Source organism: Camelus ferus, chromosome 15 (assembly GCF_009834535.1).
Source record: "Camelus ferus isolate YT-003-E chromosome 15, BCGSAC_Cfer_1.0, whole genome shotgun sequence".
Lineage (NCBI taxonomy): Eukaryota > Metazoa > Chordata > Mammalia > Artiodactyla > Camelidae > Camelus > Camelus ferus.
This window is the reverse complement of record NC_045710.1, coordinates 44,042,731-44,063,314: the sequence shown is the minus strand read 5'-3', so window position 1 is coordinate 44,063,314 and position 20,584 is coordinate 44,042,731. Positions and strand designations below refer to the sequence as shown.

The window sequence follows — 20,584 nt, the reverse complement described above, 5'->3', positions numbered from 1 at the left end:
ATAATATCAGTCAATCATCAACAGCTATTTATCAAAGCAAGTTTATTTGATTACTTATTGCAGACAAATAATGAGGCTTCTGTGTACAACTAGGAAATAAGACAGTCCAAATAAAAGGCAGGAAAATTAATATGAACTACACAAACAGCTATCTAGAGAGGAACAGCAGCTGCATTCATTTTACATAGTACTGTGAAGTGATGTAGCACCATTTACCTCAAAGATATCCTAAGTCCTTTTTTAAGGTAATGACGTGGATCTTTGCAGCAAAAATGCAGCAAGACATTAAAAATTATAGTAAGCCTGATAATCGCATGTTCAACTAACTTCAAATATAAAATTATATCAGAAAAATTATTTCAGAAAAAATAGGCAATTGGGGAAGGATCTGACCTTGTACAATCCTATTTAAAAAATCCTAAGGAAATAGTTACCATTATTGAGACCGGTTTTCTTCCATCACTTGTACTATAGTCATCACTATCATCATGACCTAAATTCTAAGCTTTGGAAGATTTAATAGGTAGGTAGTTATTTAAACACACACACAATTTTATTTATAAAAAATTTTTTTCTTTAAAGTTTTGTTTATTGGCCTATTCAGTCTATTCTGGTCTGAACCACAAACATGGAGGAATAAGAACTTTAATGCTACCAAAACCAAAGGATTGGGATCTTTAATGATTAATTCTATTTTTTTTACCATTTCTAATGATTATTCTAGGCTATTCTACTCTGGTCAATCTTAACGCTGAAATTTGTTGAACTTAAGTTTGACCCTGTTAGTGAATCTAAGTTAACATGAGACATTCATAAATCCAGTCATGTTTTTCTAAATACTAGTGAAGTTTCATATGATTTATTAAAAAACTTAGAAATTCAGTGTTCCAGAGTCCTCCATCAGCCCACCTGATTAGCTAAGAGCCACAGTACATTTTTAGACATATACCAGAGAAACATCTTATGGAAAAAATTTCAAAGAGTTTGGGAGTATTCAATCCTGAAAAGCTGTGGTTCCTAACCCCACCTCCTTTTTCTCTTGCCCTGATTTTACAAGATTTTAAGCCGTGTATCCTGTCTCTCAAATTACATAAGTCCCTAAGGTTTAAACTAGCAGATAACTGTTTTCCTTTGTTATAAACTGTTCTTCAGAGCCAGTCACTAAAAATGAGATTAAAATTTAATACCCTTGTGAAAATGAACATGTATCTACATACTGAAGAAGAGGTTGACTTTATAAAATACATTTCTGGGTATAGTTTCAACACTTGAAATCAAACACATCTACTTAACACCACTGAACATAGCATGTAATCGCAGACTATTCCTTTCCATCTTACCTACTTGGAACTAGTACAATGAGGGCTCCTACTACTCTAACAAAATGTACAGTTGACCCTTGAACAATGCAGGAGTTAGGGGCGTCAACCCCCCACCCTCCTTGAAAACACTTGTACTGCTATCTCAAAAACAAAGAAATTGATAACGTGACTCACCAAAGGGCAGGAAACTGGAACAGTTTGGATACAATCAGGACTCAAACCCTAGTTCTTTTGATTCCACATATTGTGTTCACTAATCGAACATCAACTTTCCCCCACACTTAAAGATCTGTAAAATGAAAATACAAATACTATATTTATTGGAAAAAAAATCCACGTATAAGGAGACCTGTGTAGTTCAAATCCGTGCTCAAGGGTCAACTGTGCTGCATGTTCTACCTACTGTTCAGGATAGGAAACACTTCATTTCTGACCAAACCCACCAACTCAAGCACCTCATCAGTTCCCCAGTTACCAAACAGGTTGAAGAATGCTTTCTTTGAGAAGTCTAACACTAAACTATTGGCTGTGTCTTAATCCCATGTCGAATGGACCCTTAAAACAAGAGAAATGACTGTATTATATAGTACAAAGGTTAGGCCTGTTGCTTTCATATTAAAGGGAAACTCCACTAGTTATTCCAAAGAATCAGTTTATAAAACAGGGTAAACATGGGTATATGTATGGGGAATTCTTCGATTTTAAAGCCTGATAATAGGAGATAATAGATAAATATAGAAGTAAAACACATCAAATATATAAAATTAAATCCCTTACTAAAGAAGTTTTCAGTTTGAAGTCAGGTGAATTATTCAGTCCTTTCATAATCATTCACTTTTGCTGAAATAAGAGTATCAGACAAATCTCAAAATATCCGAATAAAGGAAAAGAGTCAGCTAAGAGAACAGCTTTGCCAAGGAAGCTACAACTTGGTTATGGGAGTTCATTCTTGTCTTCTGCTATATAAAAAGTGAATAATGGAACAATCATTGTTTTTTCCTTGCTCTTCTTTAAAGAAGTTTTCCTTTGTAAAAGTTAAACACCAGAATTTCCATTTCAGAGACCTAGGAGTCAGAGAACAGGAGTGGGAGAAGGATACTGTTCTCTGACAATCAGAATTCAAGTATTTCAAGTCAATGGCTTGCAAGAGAAAATGGACCATTACTCCACCGGCTGAACAGCATCGCATGAGTCCTACAAACTATGTAACCCAGGATTTTCCCTGCACTATTCTAATGTACCATTTTGTGTTTTTCCTACTGGATCTACTAAATGGTGAGTGAAAGGTAGACTGAAGAAGGTAATATATACCAGCATTCCTGGCTGTGCAATCTATACATTTTCATTTTAAGAATAATTTAAGCATAATCCATATTTAAAAAATTAGACTAAAGAGAGACAGTAAAGGTTTTAAAGTTTTCTCTTTGAAAAGATGGTATCTTACAGTACATACAAAAATACTCTGAAAATACATACGACTTCATTTACAAAACACTGAATCAACATATTACAAGAATTACATGGTTATGGATTTAATAAATGGAGCATGCGTTCATGAAACTTAAAAAAAAATTAAATGCATTGAAAAAAGCAGTGTAAAAAAAAAGACAACTCATATATTCAAATAAAAATTACAAAGGTCCTGAGCCAATTAATGGTAACAGTGTCATTCAAAAATGCCTTTATGTTTCAGTAAAATCTACTGCTTATTTCTGCATGCCTAGTCCATGAAGAAACTGATGTTGTGGGGTAAGTAATGGTCAGGAGTTATCATGCCAAGTTAACTGTACACCTCAAAAATACAAGTTTGCCATACTTAAAGGTATCTTATTGTTGATGCTGGAATGAGTTGCTCCGTAGTAAAAAAAACACCAACAAGAATGGCATGAGATAGGATATGTAACAATTTCACCATTCATATACTGACTTTCAGTATCCTGGCTGTATTTTGATTCTTAATAAAGATGCACTTCGAAGGCCTCCATAGGAGGCAAAATACAGAGAATTTATGGTGCCCAACTCTTACGTAATCACGGGACTAATCCTCCCTGGTAACTATGCAACATTTGGACAGAAAGGCACAAAAAAAAATAATTTAAATATTCCATGTGCCAAGCTGGGAAAAAATAATTTAAATCAACAGAACAGACAATAAGTACATCTACACACATGAGGAAAGCAGAAAAGATACCTCACATTCATTCATCTCAGGTTTCACAAAGTGGCTTCAATGCTAAAGTAAATGTGTTAAAATCTGGAAAATTATTTTTGTTGTTTTTCAACTTTTTCAGTTTTATACAATGATTACAACATAAGACTTAAAAAAAAAAGAAAGTTCAGGACTTGTTTTATCAGTGTCCAAAGAGCCAAGAACTGGTTCCCATAACAGAGAAACAAGCATCGAAAGTTAAGGCAGTAAAACTTCCAACGCAAAGCCATAATAGTGTAGATGACAATTTGATGGCAGGTGATCCTCAGAGAAGTGTATGTAGCAATCAATGAGAGAATGCTACAGCATCTGCAGGTCAAAGTGTGAGAGTTCAAAAACCACTTCAAGGTTGTTAGGCCGATGGCTGTAACTTTCACCTTACTTTATGTATGACAGCCACTTCTATTTTAAAAAGAGTGGCTGCATCTATGCCACTAAATGATTGCATATTCACTTAAGTAAGGAGGCACTGCTTTTACCGATTTAGGGTCAGTCGAATGGAATTTTTGATGACACGGATGTTATTTGCTGGAACTGGAGATGATGAATCTGGGAGTTCTTTACTGGGCAGTCTCTGTTAGAAAGAAACAGAAACAAAGAAGGAAAAACAAATACATATTATTAAGGTCCAACTAGTAAATAAGTCATAAAACTTGAGTTTTTCTCCAAACCGCTAAAAACTCAAGTATGTGTTGAATATTTTCTCCCAGTGTTCATAGGTACTTCCTGTTTGGTGGACTTTTTTTTTTAAACAGAGGTGGAAAGCAGAGGGACAGGGAAAGGGCAGAAGTGGAAGACTGTATGTATAGCAAAGAGGACTTAACAAACATGGCCACTCCTAGACTGAGAAATGCATAAAGAACACAGTCCTCCTCAGAGTCAGGCAATGGTAAAGAGAAACAGGAAAAGCATGGTCACTAAACAGGAAACTCAAGGTGCAAGGTAAAAAATGTGTGTGATACAGAGGAAAATTTGGTATCCAGTTACATCCCTCAATTAGTTTCATGTAATATATTCATGTGAGAGAAAGTTTTCAGGAAAACTCACTTGCAAGTCAGGGTAGGTAACTTTAGTGATGGTAAAATTCAGGGACATCAATATGAGGGCTTTGGAAGACACTAAAGATTATTATGTAATGAAGGCAAAATCTAAGAAATTGAGAAACAAAGATAGAAACCTAAAATACAGACAGTTATGTGATGGAAACAGTATGTTAGCTTCTTGTCAAGAGACGACTCCCAAGAGTTAATTCTCTTCTCATGTTACCTTGGCTAAACAAATTATATTACACCTACATCCATTCAAAAACACATGAAAAATTTTATATATACATAAAAGTAGAGGTTGGGAAGGACAATGAAGGCTTAGATGCCACAACCAAGACTCAAATATTATTAAAAATTTGCAACATTTGTTTAGTTTATGCCTTTCACCTTTTATAATTGAAATCTTTTAAAGCAAAACCCAGACATGTCATTTCACACTTTCATATTTAATATCCATCTTAAATTTTTTTCTTTCATTATAATACATAATTTCACACTCCTACTTTTTGTAACCCACTCTAGCAATAAAAGAAATTTTACAAATTCTACTACTAATACATTATGAGGACATTTCCTATTTTGCTTTAGAATGGCTGATACATCCTGGGGAACCTGGTAGGGTGACAGTGGACTGTGATGAGAAACACTTTATTCTTTAATAGGGGGTGAAAATAAGCCATTTTGTTCACTGTAACCTCTCAGAGAAGGACTTTTTCTGACTTAGACAAGGCTGATTTTTTGAGCACCTGCGATATAAATGATAATCCTTTGAAAGTAAATTTTAAAATTGAGATTTAGGGGCTCTTTAGTTCATGTTTTTAAGGTACTTACCCTGTACATCAATATATGTGGTTCCTCCAAAATATTAGTAAGGACAGTTCTCTACTACCAAACCTAGATTCTGTCAGTAAAACAGTGGTGTACAACAAAAGACAGACTAGCAAGTGTTGGTAAGAAATTACTGTGCTGAGCACTAAACTGCTTCTTTAAAATAAAAACAAAGGTTGAACATAACCTGAATAAACTGTCTTAAATGACTCCCTCTTTTCTAGACTTTGAGGTACATACATTTAGAATCATATACTTTGCTATTTCCGTCCCCAACTTCCATCTATACTGCTGGTCTCTGAAGATAGTGACAAAATCGTATTACCCTTTTCCTTCACTCAGTGCTATGCTCTTCTTTAATAAGCTTTTTTGTACCTGTAGATTGCCCATGAATTTTTACCTATGTATTTTACTTACAAAATAAGACTGTTACCTTTTTGCGTGATGTGTCAATAGTTGGAATAGGCATACATTCTCCTCCAATTGCATCCTAAAAACAAAATTACATACAAGTGAAAACTTTGTCCTATAAGCAAATATTTATTTCCACATGAAATAAAACCTAACCAAAATTCGACAGACAGATCTAATCTGATCTACTTTTGAATACAGTACTCTTCCTGAAACATGGCTCTTTAAAAGTAAACATTTTGAAGCACACTACTAATATACTTACCACTGATTTTCTTTTTCTGTCTTCAGCAGCACGTGATTCCTTAAATGTTGATTCAAGTCGAATAAACTAAAATATAAACGTTAAAATGAGTTGTTGTTACCTACAAAACCCATATAAATCTATACAAAACCGAGAAACTAATTATTGATTAGGCTAACACCAAAACTATTACCAAAAACTATAACAAAGATGGTTTTGTGAGGGAGGAGACTGACTCTGAGGAGGACTGCCATCCTTAACCTCTACAGTTTGAGGGATCTTTTTGTTTTAATCATTTCAGATGATGACGAAAGTTTTACCACCACCTACTGGAGGCACAGGAGATCAACATTATAACACACAATAAATATGATTCATTAGTTACCAATAATATCTTCTATGTAAGTCAAGGAGAAAATTAGACCAATCATTCAAGTTTTCAGACACATAAATAATCTGAATTTAAGATGAACAATTTAGTGTTACCCTGTTAGGGTTTGGGTAAGTAAGTACTTTTTAAATACTAAGATAGCTTTAAAGAATTGTGAGTTTGTTTAGCACTATTTTAAGTTTACTTTGAAAAAAAATCAACTACTGAATCACCACTTAGGTTGAATTTTTACCTTCTCTATGTCTTTCAACCTCTTAGAAGACCCATCGATGGATGGGGAATGGGATCTCTTGGGTGTAACATTCTTAGTTATATTTGACATTCCGTTTAGATGTGGTTGCCCCTGGGTAGAGTTGTGGGGTGTTGTGATTCTAGGAATGACATTTCGTCCTACTACAGTAGGAATGGTACATACAGCTGGGGGTGATACAGCTCTTACTGCAGAGTCAACTTCTGAAAAGGAAAAAAAAAAGACTTTAGTAATTAAATAGATATGTAGTAGAATAATTACTAAGAAAAGTGTAAATACCTACTTGCACCAATGACCGGAATAGATAGCCCTTGTGCTGGCGGGACACTCAGTGGCTTTTCCACAATTATACCAGCAGGATCAGCATTATTCCTGTTAAAAAGTATTCAACTATCATCATTAAATTATTTAAATATCATGTATTTAAAATACTCTTATTTTAGCACTTCAGATTACTTCTTTCAGTACTCCTACATTAACATTTGACTGAAGGAAGAGAAAGGGTTGGGGGAGGAAGAAGACCCAGGGAGAATTAATAGAAAAAATTAAAGAGAAAAGCTGTTGTTCCTGTGTACTTATGTACTCCCACCTATTCATAAATCTATACCTTGTCCCACAGGATTACCACAGTCAAGTAATTCTAAATAAGAAACTAACTAGTAACTGGCAAAATAAAATGTTTTTACAATTAAAAAAAAGTAAGCAAAGGTATAGAAAAGTTTATCCTCAAACTGAAGACTAAAAGGAAAAGTTTTAAAATACATACCTTTCTGTCTCTCCTGAAGGAGTAACATCAGGCTTGGCAGGTTTGCTTGCAGACACTGGGGAATTAAAAGGTGTTCCATTATCAGTGTCTCTGGAGCTGTCCAAACAACTGCCATCCAGAGATGATCTTTTGGACTGAGGGCCACTCGAACTTCGACTGACATCAGAAAGACTTTGCTGAAAGAGAGGAAAACTTTCAGGATTTCAAAAAGTAAATAAAAATGACTGGTTTCAATTCTGAAGTACATATAACAAATTATCTTTTGTGATTAATGAAAGTAAGATTTTAGTCCTAGATTGACTTGTCTGTACTTTCCTTTATTCTCAATAGGTTTGGATGCTGTAAAAAACACAAATTTGGTCCCAGGATCATTTGTCTGAGTTCCACTTGGAGAGTTAAGAGTACAAACTCACCTTTTTTTTCTTTTGAAGAATCTCTGCGGGAAGGTAGTGATGAAGTTGTTTTTTTTTAACATGAGTTGCTTCAATTTTCATTCCCTCCTTTAGCATGTTTATATTGTTTGCCTGTCTGTACACTGTAACAAAGTCAGTATGTTAAATGGGGAAATTCTTTCTGAATCAAGGGCTTTGCTTTTTTTCTGAAATTTGTACCTTCAATATATCCCCATTACTATACAAACACACAAATACATACTCCCAAAACATTTTCACGTCACAATCCTATTCAAGTACTGACTAGTTTTCTCATGTCAACTCTTTAAGACTTTCCTATAACCAAATCTCATTAACAAATAAATGTATGGAAGAAAATTTTTTTCCAAATCTTATCTTCTGCTATTTTCCCCAAAGGCAATCTCTTCTTATAATTACTTGCCCAAGTCCAAGTTAATCCTTATACTAAATATCCAAGATGCAAACTCAAGCTCTCCTCCTCCATGAAGGTTCTTTTATTACACCAAGCACAGAATGTCAGATATCAGAAACCATCCAGAAGTACTCCCTTATTATACAGGTGGGGAAATGAGGCTCAACAGCCCTGAATGCCTTGCTGAAACTGGTATACACACAGCCCTGGATTCCCATTCTAGTGCTTTTCACACCGTATAAGAAAATCAGTATTATTAACTACCACGTAAATTATTTAACCTATGTTAACTGTGAATACCCAAAACTTACCCAAGGATGGAAAGTTTCTTTTGCACAGTAATTACTGTGAAATGTAAATTATTTACTCTCTTGGGGCCTTAGTATCTCTAACTGGAGAAGAACACTTTATAAATCTATAATAAACAGAGCTTCCCAACCTCCTCCTTTTGGAAAAACAGGTCCAAATTAGAATGGGAAAATGTGTATCTATGCTTTTGTTCCAGATTACTTATAAAACAATCACCAGGAGTGCTTGTTCAATGTGCAGACTCCTAGCTCTGCTTCCCAGAGTGTGTGATTTAATAGTTCTAAGGTGATGCACAGGAACCTACACTTTCATGATAAATATGAAGGCTAGTTCAAAAGAATTTAGAAAAACTCAGATGGGCTAACCAAGATATTAATAGTATGAGTGTATACTATTCCAGATTTTAAGACAACTCCAGATTTGTAAGAGATATATTAAGATATTCCACAGAGATGTTATTAGAGAGCCAGATGTGAAAACTCTTTTCATTGATTCTGAAACATATTTAGCAAGTCTGTACCGACTGATACTTAGTTCATGTAAAAAAACATAATAAGCAAGTCATCTTTATGATTGTGATTATAAACTCTGGCTCTGCACACTAAAAATCACCTGCAGAGTTTCTTTAGTCTTCCTTCTGTTTTAAAACAGTTAACACATTCACATGATACAGAATGGCTGGAGAGTATACAGCGAAGTCTCCTCACCCCAGTCCAGTAGGCACACTTGGTTCTCCCTGATCTAAAAAGAACCAGTTCTACCAGTTTCTTTCTTTAAAACTGTATATCCTTCCAGAGATAGTCCCCATTTTTTTAAGCAAACATGCACATACTCTTTCTTTACTTCTTTATACAAATGGTAGCACACTATACACGCTAGTCTGCAATCGTGCCCCACTCCCCCACCTAATATGTCTTGGAAATTGTTTTATCATGCCTTTACTTTTTTAATAGCAGCACAGATTTTCATAATATAAATGTACTATATTCATTTAACCAATTGTGGAACTTCAAAAAACATAGCCAGCCAGATACTAGGCAGATGATACTGTGTTATAGCCAAAGTTGAGAATCACAGCTCTATAAGGACCAAGTCTTACCTGTATCAGTAAATGACTGTATATCATATGTCAGGTCTATATTAACACTTTCTGCATTTTCTACTCTCCGGAAAATTATTCCAAGGAACCACATTGATACATAATTGTTGCTATAAAGTAAAATTTAAGAATTTCCATTAATTTTCACAATTTTACACATGCTCTTTAGTAATTAAAAATTCATCTCTATGAAAAGTATAAGCATATTTTAGTGGTTTGGCCAAATTCTTAAAACTGACACCAAGAACACTATTAAGTTATCCTGCGTTATTATAAAGAAGATTAAGTGGCTTTGAAAATGATTTACTTAAAATATATTTAAAGATACTCCAAATATTGTGATGGAGTTTTTGCTGGGGTCTGTGGGGTACCAACATAGCATGTACTTCGTTTTAATGCATGACCACTCACGCTCAAGTATACAATGTATCATCCTCCATCATCAATGCCTGTTAAGTAACAATTTCACAACTGATCTTAAACAATACTATGTCAGATAACATTATTTAAGATATATAATATTAAAAAATAATTAACTTACTCTTTATGATGTTCCTTATTTCCTGGGAATGACTGGGGATTTACATGGGCAAGAGTAATAAATTCATTCCGTTCCAAGTTTCCAACAAGTACACGTATTTTAGATTCTACTAATCCAACCCTAAAATAAAACAACAGACAAGATTTTTCCATATTCAACTTGGAAGCTACATCCAAGTAAACCAAACAGCATATTAGCTATGATGCTTTACATGTTCATTTAAGAAATTCAGTCCAATATATCAAGGGACCCTATTTAAAATATCATTCAAGTAAATAAGTTAGTGAATTTCTATGTTTCTTTCCCTTTCTTTTTAAGAATTTATCTATATCTAATGCATTCCCAATCTAAAATACTCTGCCTGTTAAGGCCGTAACAGTCATGATTGGAACATGAATAAAAACTATAGTTAATCTGGTTCTAAATCTTTTTCTACTCAAGTCTTATGTCTAAATGCTAAAACTAACATACAACTGTTAACAAAAAAGCTAACAATTGGCACTTAATTCATGAAATAAACATGCTCTAATCTTCACAAAATTGATACTAGATATTTTAAAAATAATTCACTAAAATAAGATCAGATACTACTAAAATACAGAAAGCTTCAGGAGATTTCTGCAACTTTATTTTCTACCTTAAGAAATGTGATTGCTGTCACTTAATGTTAACTTATTAATGATTTTATGAATTAGAATAACTAGAACATTTTCACACTTTTTAAACACTTGAAAAAGCTTACACATTATAATTGTGCTCCAACAGCAGATATACAAACACTGAGTTATTCCTTGGTGTTATCTAAATGAGATGTTGGCAAACTTTTTCTGTAAAGGGCCAGACAGTAATTATTTCAGGCTTTGTGGGCCATATGTTTCTGTCACAACTATTCAACTCTGCCATGTAGCAGGAAACCAGTCATAGACAATGTAAAAATGAGTAAGTGTGGCTGTGTTACAATAAAACTTTATTTATAAAAATAGGAACAGACTAGATTTGGCCCAGACCATAGTTTTCTGATCCCTGATCTAGATAGTTTTAGTGAAAGGATTCTTTTCAGGGTCTCTTAAATGCTCAATGAAATAAGTGTTAAACCCTTGGAACAAAGACAGTAATGTGTTTTCTTTTTCCAGAAATCAGACCTGAGAAAGGCACAATCACCTCTGGGAACCTAACAGTTTCTGTCTGATGGAGCTAGGGATGTCAATACACTGGAGGGCAAACGGAATGAATTCAGAGGCACTAGAAAGAATGCACTCTACCTTGACCAAAAATATCTCCTATCTGCTGAGAGAAGCATAAAATTCTGAAACCTTACATGCCATCATCTAAATGAAAACAATACATAAGCTCATACAACTCAATATCAAAAAGCAAACTCAATCAAAAAATGGGCAGAAGACTTGAATAGGTATTTTCAAAAGAAGACATACAGTAGGTGGCTAAGGCATATGAAAAGATGCTCAAAGTCACTAATCTTCAAGGAAATGAAATCAAAACAACGAGATGTCACCTCATACCTGTCAGAATGGCTATCATCAAAAAGTGTACAAATAACAAATGTTGGAGAAGATGTGGAGAAAAGGGAACCCTACAGTATGGACATTCCTCAAAAAACTAAAAACACAACTACCATATGATCCAGCAATTCCACTCCTGGATATATTTATCTGGGGAAAAAACTAAAACACTAATTCAAAAAGATACACACACCCCAGTGTTCATAGCAGCACTGTTTACAATGGCCAAGATATGGAAGCAACTGAAGTGCCCATGAATAGGCAAATGGATAAAGAAGATGTGTATGTATAAAATGGAATACTATTCAGCCATAAAAAGAATGAAATTCTGCCATTTGCAGCAATGTGGATAGACCTCGAGATTATGCTTAGTGAAAAGACAGAAACTCAAATACTGTATGATACCACTTATATGTGGAATCTAAAAAATAATATAAATGAATGTATATGCAAAAGAGAAACAGACTCACACATACAGAAAACAAACTAGTGGTTACCAAAGGGGAAAGGGAATAGGGTAAGGGCAAATTAGGGGTATGGGATTAACAGATTTAACTATGTATAAAACAGGTAAGCAACAAGGATATATTGTATAGCACAGGGAATGATAGCCATTATCTTGTAATAACTTTTAATGGAGTAGAATCTGCAAAAATATTGAATCACTATGCTATACATGTGAAAATAATATAATATTATAAATCAACTAAACTTCAAAATATATATAATGTCTTTCCTTTTGTTTGGGGAGAACATGATGCTAAGGATGAAGAACTCAGTAAAAGACTAGGTATCAGAATCATTCAAACTGCCTCACAATTTTGCTTAAATCTGACTCTGAGAAGTGAGATATATCATTATCATTGTGTACATATATCATTATCTTGTGTCACTTCTGAATCTGAAACATTAATTTAATGGCATTTCTTAAACACTGATGCTCCATGGTCATGTACAATAGTCACCAATTAGATTTAATGATTTTGAAAATATAGAAGGTGTTTTGTAAGTGATAAATGTTATCATCACACAGTAAGTAGAGAACCTGAAATATGTCTTACCACTCTAGATGATTTTCTTCTGTTGATGCACTGGCAGTCAATACTATATAATGTCTGTGAAGAATTTTCAGTAAACAATCAGGAGGGAAAAAAAAGCCAGAAACATTGTTACAGTGATTTTCCATCATTACTTTTTCTTTCTCCCTCCCAATGAACAAAAGAGCTAATACAGGCATTACATTTATGAAAATTAAAACATGCTCTGATTTTCACAAAATTAATTCTAGAACCTGCAATTAAAAACAATTCACTAAAAACAAAAATACATGAATACAGGGTTAAATACTACTAGAATATAGAGACTTTCTCATCACCCAAGATTTCTGCTAACCTAGTCTCTACTTCACTTGAAATATAAGTGACAGCTGTCATTTACTGTATATTAACTTTGTAAGTTTAACATTCTTCTTCCTTAAATGCATACACACACAAAATGCAAAATTTCAAGTACCTGTACTTTTGAAAAAAATTTGGTGGCTCAAGTAGTTTGGACCAGTCTGATTTCCCTTGAAGAATTTCATCTGTGACTGCAAGACCTAAAGAGAGAGAGACAGAGACAAGACACTGATTCTGAAAACTGACCATCGTATTATCAGCTCCTCTATCCTCCTACCCACCCAAACTTCAAACCCCATTGAATCCCTGAGTATAAAAAAAAGTGTAAATTTATTATGCTTGTTCTTAGAACACAAAAGTCAATTTCTGCTCAACTGGGGTGGCTCCATTTTTGGTCTTAATATTATCACATATTTTGGAAAACCAATTGCTAAAAAAATAAATACACATTTGAAAGTTTTTAGAAAAACAGACATAACTGCAATAGAGAATAAAACTGCTGTCAACCAAAAACTTGTGGAAACATGTAAAGGGCAATAAGGGCTAACACGTTTACCTTGTTTAAATTCTTCTACCATTACTGTTCGAGTTGATGTGGACACATTATACGTAGAATTCTGTTGTGGGTAGGCAGGGGTGATTATGGGCATGAGATGATACCTATCTGATGGATTTACCTGTGAAATTAGAAGCAGAATAATTGATCTATTCTCCTATTTCAGTTGTCCTCACTTCATTTCCCCAAAAGTCTGAAGAATATGAAATATAAATTTAATACTACATTTCCTCAGTTCTAAGAAGTACATCTCCCGTCCCCAACTACATTTGTTTCTGAAGTCAGATGTGTCTGATAAGTCAAAGGAAACTCTGCAGAAGTTTATTTTTTCCCTGAAAAGCTGTTAAACTGACGGTGCAGCTTATAAACAATGGTCTTTTAGAACCAAAGAAATACAGTATCATAAGTGCAAAAAGGATTATCTAGGTTCAGTGGTTCTCAATCCTCTTTCTGCACCTGTTCAACAGATGACCTCCCCAGGTTACTCAGAGGAACAAGCACTTGCTCTGAAAGCAAGATGAGTGAGAGTTATGCTATCTTGGAACCATAAACCTGCTTTAAACTGCACTGCAAAGTAAACCTTTTATATACTTCAGTACTTTATTATTAGTAACTAATTACTTGTAAGATAGTTTTTAACAATGGGTTATGACATCTTGGTTGATACACCCACTCAAGTCTTATATGGGTTATTTTTAATGACATAACATTTGGATCAGCACTGGAAGTACAAATCATCTCCACCAAAAAAAAAAAACAAAACCCCAAAAAACCAAACAGAAGGAAGATGAGCAGGGACAAGAGGAATTATCCTTAACTAGACTGCACTTTAGAGAATGGTCCTTTTGCTAAAAAGTTTAATGAAATTCTGTAGTAAGTCACATACCCGAGGATCCCAAACTGGCAAATTCAAATTACTTTCTTCCGGTTGCTTCAGCAGCACAGGATTTGGCCATTCCCTAACAAGAAAAAGGCAAATTAACTCACTTAAGACCTCACTTCAGGAACTATGTGAAATGTTAAAATCATGAGACTCCACTCCAACTGTCACACAGCAAATGCTCTGAGTATTTGATACTGAAAACAAAGAAACTGACAAAGGAAAAAGCTGCTTTATTTTAAAGCAATGTTCTCTGAAAGGGAAAATACTGCTTTGCCCATTTAGCTGTAACTAATTTAAACTTGAATTTTTCCTTTCCTTCTCTTTGCTTTCATGGATTTAACTCTGATAATTTAATAACAGCAACAGCTAACATTTACTGAAAGATACTTCTAATAAATCCATGGAGTAGCTGGGATTATCATCTCTATGTTACATATGAGGAGATCTTAACCTCTATGTAGCTAGTAATTGGCAGAGCAAATGCCACTTGCACAAGCTTAAGGCCCACATTTGCAGACCCTCTAGAAGAAAGCACCATATGGTGTCCCATCATTGTCTCAAATTTGATTTTTTAAAACTTAACTTTAAAAAGGAATGGAAGAAAGTCTGTGCGTAGCTGTTAGATTTCCAAACAAATTTACATATAGGTAGAGGTTAGTAAATAATAAAAATATGCATGTGAATACTTACCACTTGGAAAAAACTAAAAAGAACTTATGAACTAAAGTAGAAGCTGCTGCATTTGGATATAATTGGCAAGTTCTTGCAACTAGCATTGCCCAGGAGACACCACCAAGGAATCCCAGCATGTTGGAATAAATACCACGTCCTAGAAATTTAATATAGATGTTAATTATTGTTAGGACCTACTGTCCATAACATTCAAGTATAAGGAACAATGTAACTTCCCTTCTAAAATATGCTTAAAACTCTTTTTCCCTTATAGAAATATTAACATTAATAAGCAGACCTTCATGCTAAGCTCATAGTCTTTGTGTACACTCTGTGATTCCCATATTACCCACTACTTTGCCCTCCAATACAGACATCTTAGTTCCCTGCCTCAGTTCTGACTGTGTAACTGGCCTCTCCTGATATGACACTGGAATTCCCACCTATCAATACCTATGGTTGAGAGAGAAATGAAAGGGAGGAGGAAAGATACTTGGAGGTTTCATAAGTGGAGAAGAAAAAAACATTTCAGTTCTATACAACTTCCGCTTATCTGTGAGGATATGTTCCAAGACCTCTAGTGGATGCCTGAAACACAGGATGGAGATCTATCTATCTATAGATAGATCTCCATCCTGTGTGTATACACCCCCCCCTATATATTTATGATAAAGCTTAATTTATAAATTAGGTACAGTAAGAAATAAAAACTAATACATAATATGCTATAATAAAAGTTATGTGAATATGGTCTCTTCCTGTCTCAAAGCATCTCACTGTATGAATTTAATGCCCTTTTCATCTTAACTATTTATCACTAAGTGGCCAGAACTTTTCCAGTATGACGTGGGACAGCAAAACTAGCATGAAATTTCCTTTTTCTTCTTCAGAATTTCATGATACAAGATTGGTTCTCATACAGATCTTAGCAACCTCGCATGTGATTTTTTTCTTTCCTTATTAAGTTGAGAACTTTCACCTTTTCACTTAAAGGAAGCACTTTACAGGTTCTCTTTGGCAAATAGGAATTGGCAGCATCACTACTCTTATACTGTGGGGCCACTAGTAAGTAAAACAAGGGTTACTTGAACACAAGTACTGCAGTACCCTCCCTGTTCCAGGCAGGTTGGTGAGAGATCAAAATTTAAAATTTATTTATTGTTTATTTCTGGATTTTTCAATACAATATTTCCAGACTACAGCTGACCACAGGTAACTGAAACTGTGGAAAGCAAAATGGCACACAAGGGGGTCTACTGTAATCACATTCATGGGCATTTTAAAATCAAGTGTAAACTTGGGGAATAACTTCAGTATTCTGAAAAAATTTGTATACCTCTCCATAAAGTACATTACACCACTGATAATACTCATTTCTCGTATGATTGTTTCTTATAGCAATCTATGAAAAAGCATTACCATTATTTCATCAAAACAAGATGCCCTCAGTTATTATATAATACAGATTATTTTATGTCTCACTAAGCGAGAGAAAAAATACAAAATGTCATTTCAAATATGTTAAATGTGAAAAACATGCATCAAAGAATTGACAGAATATGGTATTAAATTTAATCTATAAGGAAAACCAAATTATTCATGATATCCCTTTACTACAAATTACTTTATCCTAACTATACAATTGAGCCCAAGGACACATTCTACTTGCTTAAGGTCTTGGATATGTACTGTTCTTATGGGTAGCCATAAGTCACATGTGGCTATATATAATTATTTTTTGGTATAAGCTTTATTGAGATACCTTTCATATAACATAAGATTCATCTACTTATAACAGACACATTACTAAATATAAAACATACAAACAACAAAGACCTACTGTATAGCACAGAGAACTATATTCAATTTCTTACAGTAACATATACTGGAAAAGATGCTGAAAAGAAAATATGTATGTATGTATGTGTATAACCGAATCACTGCTGTACACCTGAAACTAATTTTTTAAAAATTTAAAAGATTCATCCATTTAAAGTATAAAAGTCAGTGGTTTTTAGTCTATTCATAGAGTTGTACAATCATTACTGTAATCAACTCCAGAACACTTTCATCACCCCAAAAAGAAAACTAACAGTCACATACCTATTTCCCTCCAATCCTTCCAGACCTAGGCAACCACTAATCTACTTTCTATCTCTATATATTTGCCTGTTCTGAACATTTCATATTAATAGGATTATACAATATGCACACTGACTTCTTTCACTTAACACAATGGTTTCAATGTTCATATTATGTTGTAACATGTATCAATACTTCATTCTTTTTAACTGCCAAATAATAGTCTACATTATGGATATACCACACTTTGTGGTTGTTTTTGTACCACTTTTTAACTATTATTAATAATGCAATGAACATCTGTGTACAGGGTTTTGTGAGGACATGTTTTTACTCTTCTTAGGTATTATTTAATTTTATATTTAAATTAATTAAAATTAAATAAAATTTAAAAATTCATCAGCTATTTCAAGTGCTCAATAGCCACAAGGTTACTGTATTGGACAGCACAGATAAGAAACGCTTCCATCATCACAAAAAATTTTATCGGAAAGCACTGTTTTAGACTATGTAAAACCTGGTGCCAGAGGTGCAAAACTGCTTAAATGTATTTAAAATAATACAAAATGTGCTATGCCAGCTCAGGACTGGGTCTTTTATGAACCATATCCTATATATAAAAACTAGTGTATTTCAAGGCTTTATTAGAAAAGTGTTATAAGGTAAAAACAAAAGGTTAAAACTATCACTGTAGGTTTTTCATTTAATAGATTTTACTGCTATACATCAGACTCTCTGCTGGTGACGGGAAGGCAAAGATAGTAAGATGGTCCTGCCCATACAGAGTTTGAAGACAAGGAAGGGTTTTACTCTTCAAATTCTAACTCATTCTGACTGCCTGGCTGAAACCTAAGATGTAAAGTCTGGGGCTTCTAGTTTTCACCCACGAGAGAAAAAGGTAGAGTCACACATCAGAGCACCATAAGCAGCATGCCTGAAAAAGAAACAGCTTCTTCAGAACTTAATGGACCTCAATCCCCTGTGGTATCAAAAGGTTCAGGAGTTTTCATATGTGCTTCTACCATTAACAACTGAAAATTATAATTTTATAATGCAAACATAAAAGACTTGGGATACTTACGTTTTGCCCACAGTTTGACTGCTCTTAGGGTGAGTCTGAAAGTTTCTTTATTTGGCACTAAATGCAAAATTTCATCAGTAACTCTACAACCTGAAAAATATAAAGCATTCATTTTTCATTATGCAACAAAGCCCAGTCAATTCAAACATCCTTCTAATTTCAACTCTCAAATGCTAAAAATATCAAAGATAAAGTGTGAGGTTTAATTTCTCAGCGTACTTTAAATTTAGCACTTATATATGAGAAATCAATTTGCTTGTAAAGAATTAAAAAGCACATGGGTAATACAACCCAATATTAAAATGAGATGAGTTTGAATATCTTTTTAGCTTTTTTCCACATTTGGCTTTACTGTTAATCAAATGTCTCCAAGTTATAAAACTTACTGCTTTAATACAAAGCTTATCCATAAATACTGTGATGTACTGTTCTACTCTGGAAGTACAGCAAAATGTAATGATTAAGTCAAACAAGATACCATAAACTAGTGGTTCTCAAAGTGCAGTCAGTGGACTCCTGGGTATCTATTAAGTCAAACCTGTGTTTATAATAATATTATGCTTTCTTTGCCTATTTCACTGTTTAACATTTGTATCATGGTGCCAAACCAGTGATGAGTAAAACTGCTGATATCTTAGCAGTGAATCAAAGCCGTGGCAACAAACTGTACTAGTAGACAATATTTTCACCACAAGTCTGCAGTCAGAAAACAGGAAAGGAACATGTGTGATGTGTGAATGTGTTCAAGACAAGCTGAACTATCTGCTTTTTTCAAAGAACACCAATTTTACTTGAAATAATGACTGATAGACAACTATGGTTACCCATACTTGGGTATTCAGCAGACATTTCCTAAAGATGAACAAAAGTGAGCTCCTCACTTCTAAAACAAAAGACAAAATTTGTTGCCAGTAATAAAAATTTGAACTCTCAAATAAAAACAAATAGAATTTTGGACAACTAGTATCTGCTACAATGAGCTTGCAGCTTTCCAAGACTTAAAGACTTTTCTAATGAGACTGGTGGAAATATTAATGAATGTGATTAAAAAGTATTTTATAATGAAACGTGTTAACATTTAGAAGAGCCAAATAACTTTGTAAGTCAGAATTTTCCAAATGACTGAGGCATGAAAATACAAAATCATGCATGGGTAGAAGATTCAGTCAAAGAATAAGACAGATTTTAATGCAGCAGAGTACAAAAAGTTAACAGGTTTTAGATTTGACGTTCTAATTAACATTTTTAAAAGATCACTATTATTCAGCAAAAAAGGGAACAAACTACTGATATACACTACAAACATGAATAAACCTCACAAACAATACGCCAAGTGAAGGAAGCCAGACACAAAAGACCATGTATTATATGACCCGGTTTATATGAAATGTCCTCAAAAGGCCAATCTATAGAGATGGAAAGTAGATCAGTGGTTGCCTAGGACTGGGGGTTGGAAAGGGGAATGACTGCAAATGGGTATGAGTGATCTTTTGAGAATGCTGAAAATGTTCTAATTTGGATTGTGGTGCACAACTCTGAATATAGTAGACTACTGAATTGTACACCTAAAATGGATGGATTTTATAGTATGTAATTTACCTCAATAAAGCTGTTGAAAGGAAAAAAGAAATTGTCACTGGTTAAATTTTGGTGTAGTGTCAAAGAATACCCACAATTATCTAAAAAGGCTATTAAATATTCCTCCCTTTTTCAAGTACATATCTTTAAAAGGCCAGATTTTCCTCCTATGCTTCAATCAAAACAAAATTTTACAGGAGATTGACTGTAAAAGTAGATATAAGAATCTAGCTGTATTCTATTAAGTCAAATATTAAAGAGAGTTGCAAAAATGCAAAAAAAAAAAAAGCCATTCTCACATAAAAATGTATTTATATTCACTTATAATAGGTTTATTATTGTTATTTTTAAATGAATAAATACTTTAAAAAGTTCCCAGTTTTTATTTCTAATATGATAAACATTGATAAATATAACTCACAAAAACAGATGATCTTGGGGGGTTCTTAAAAAAATGTTTAGAGTATAAAGGGGTCCTGAGACCGGTAAGTTTGAGAACCACTACTATAAGCATAAGTATTTCAAATAAATTTGTTTTTCAAAGATGCTTAAATGTGATCAAATTTTTGTATAA

The 20,584-nt window shown here is 33.8% G+C and overlaps 1 protein-coding gene and 1 long non-coding RNA gene across 9 annotated transcripts in view; one reads left to right on the top strand and one right to left on the bottom strand.

Annotated features, from left to right (window-relative positions):
- LOC106730475 overlaps window positions 1–11,703 on the top strand; it is a 69,496-nt gene extending 57,793 nt beyond the window's left edge. For 3 of the 6 annotated variants that reach the window (XR_004326354.1, XR_004326353.1, XR_004326351.1), the window contains 3 exons: window positions 2,383–2,597; window positions 7,798–7,913; window positions 11,375–11,703. This is a non-coding gene — a long non-coding RNA (uncharacterized LOC106730475). Of the gene's footprint in view, window positions 1–2,382; window positions 2,598–7,486; window positions 7,678–7,797; window positions 10,242–11,374 lie in introns of those variants that run through there. The other 3 variants (XR_004326355.1, XR_004326356.1, XR_004326352.1) reach the window with 3 other exon arrangements.
- Window positions 26–20,584, bottom strand: part of PAPOLG (poly(A) polymerase gamma) — a 32,443-nt gene continuing 11,884 nt past the window's right edge. For 2 of the 3 annotated variants that reach the window (XM_032497604.1, XM_032497605.1), the window contains exons 8-23: window positions 18,433–18,522; window positions 15,288–15,426; window positions 14,601–14,673; window positions 13,715–13,835; window positions 13,274–13,358; window positions 12,823–12,876; window positions 10,242–10,361; window positions 9,701–9,810; window positions 7,881–8,002; window positions 7,468–7,643; window positions 6,985–7,073; window positions 6,684–6,904; window positions 6,082–6,147; window positions 5,839–5,895; window positions 4,011–4,105; window positions 26–3,840 (exon numbers count right to left, since the gene is read on the bottom strand). In XM_032497604.1, the coding sequence (XP_032353495.1) occupies window positions 3,627–3,840; window positions 4,011–4,105; window positions 5,839–5,895; window positions 6,082–6,147; window positions 6,684–6,904; window positions 6,985–7,073; window positions 7,468–7,643; window positions 7,881–8,002; window positions 9,701–9,810; window positions 10,242–10,361; window positions 12,823–12,876; window positions 13,274–13,358; window positions 13,715–13,835; window positions 14,601–14,673; window positions 15,288–15,426; window positions 18,433–18,522 (1,832 nt within the window). In that variant the 3' untranslated portion in view covers window positions 26–3,626. The remainder of the gene's footprint in view (window positions 3,841–4,010; window positions 4,106–5,838; window positions 5,896–6,081; window positions 6,148–6,683; window positions 6,905–6,984; window positions 7,074–7,467; window positions 7,644–7,880; window positions 8,003–9,700; window positions 9,811–10,241; window positions 10,362–12,822; window positions 12,877–13,273; window positions 13,359–13,714; window positions 13,836–14,600; window positions 14,674–15,287; window positions 15,427–18,432; window positions 18,523–20,584) is intronic. The other variant, XM_006191326.2, reaches the window with a different exon arrangement.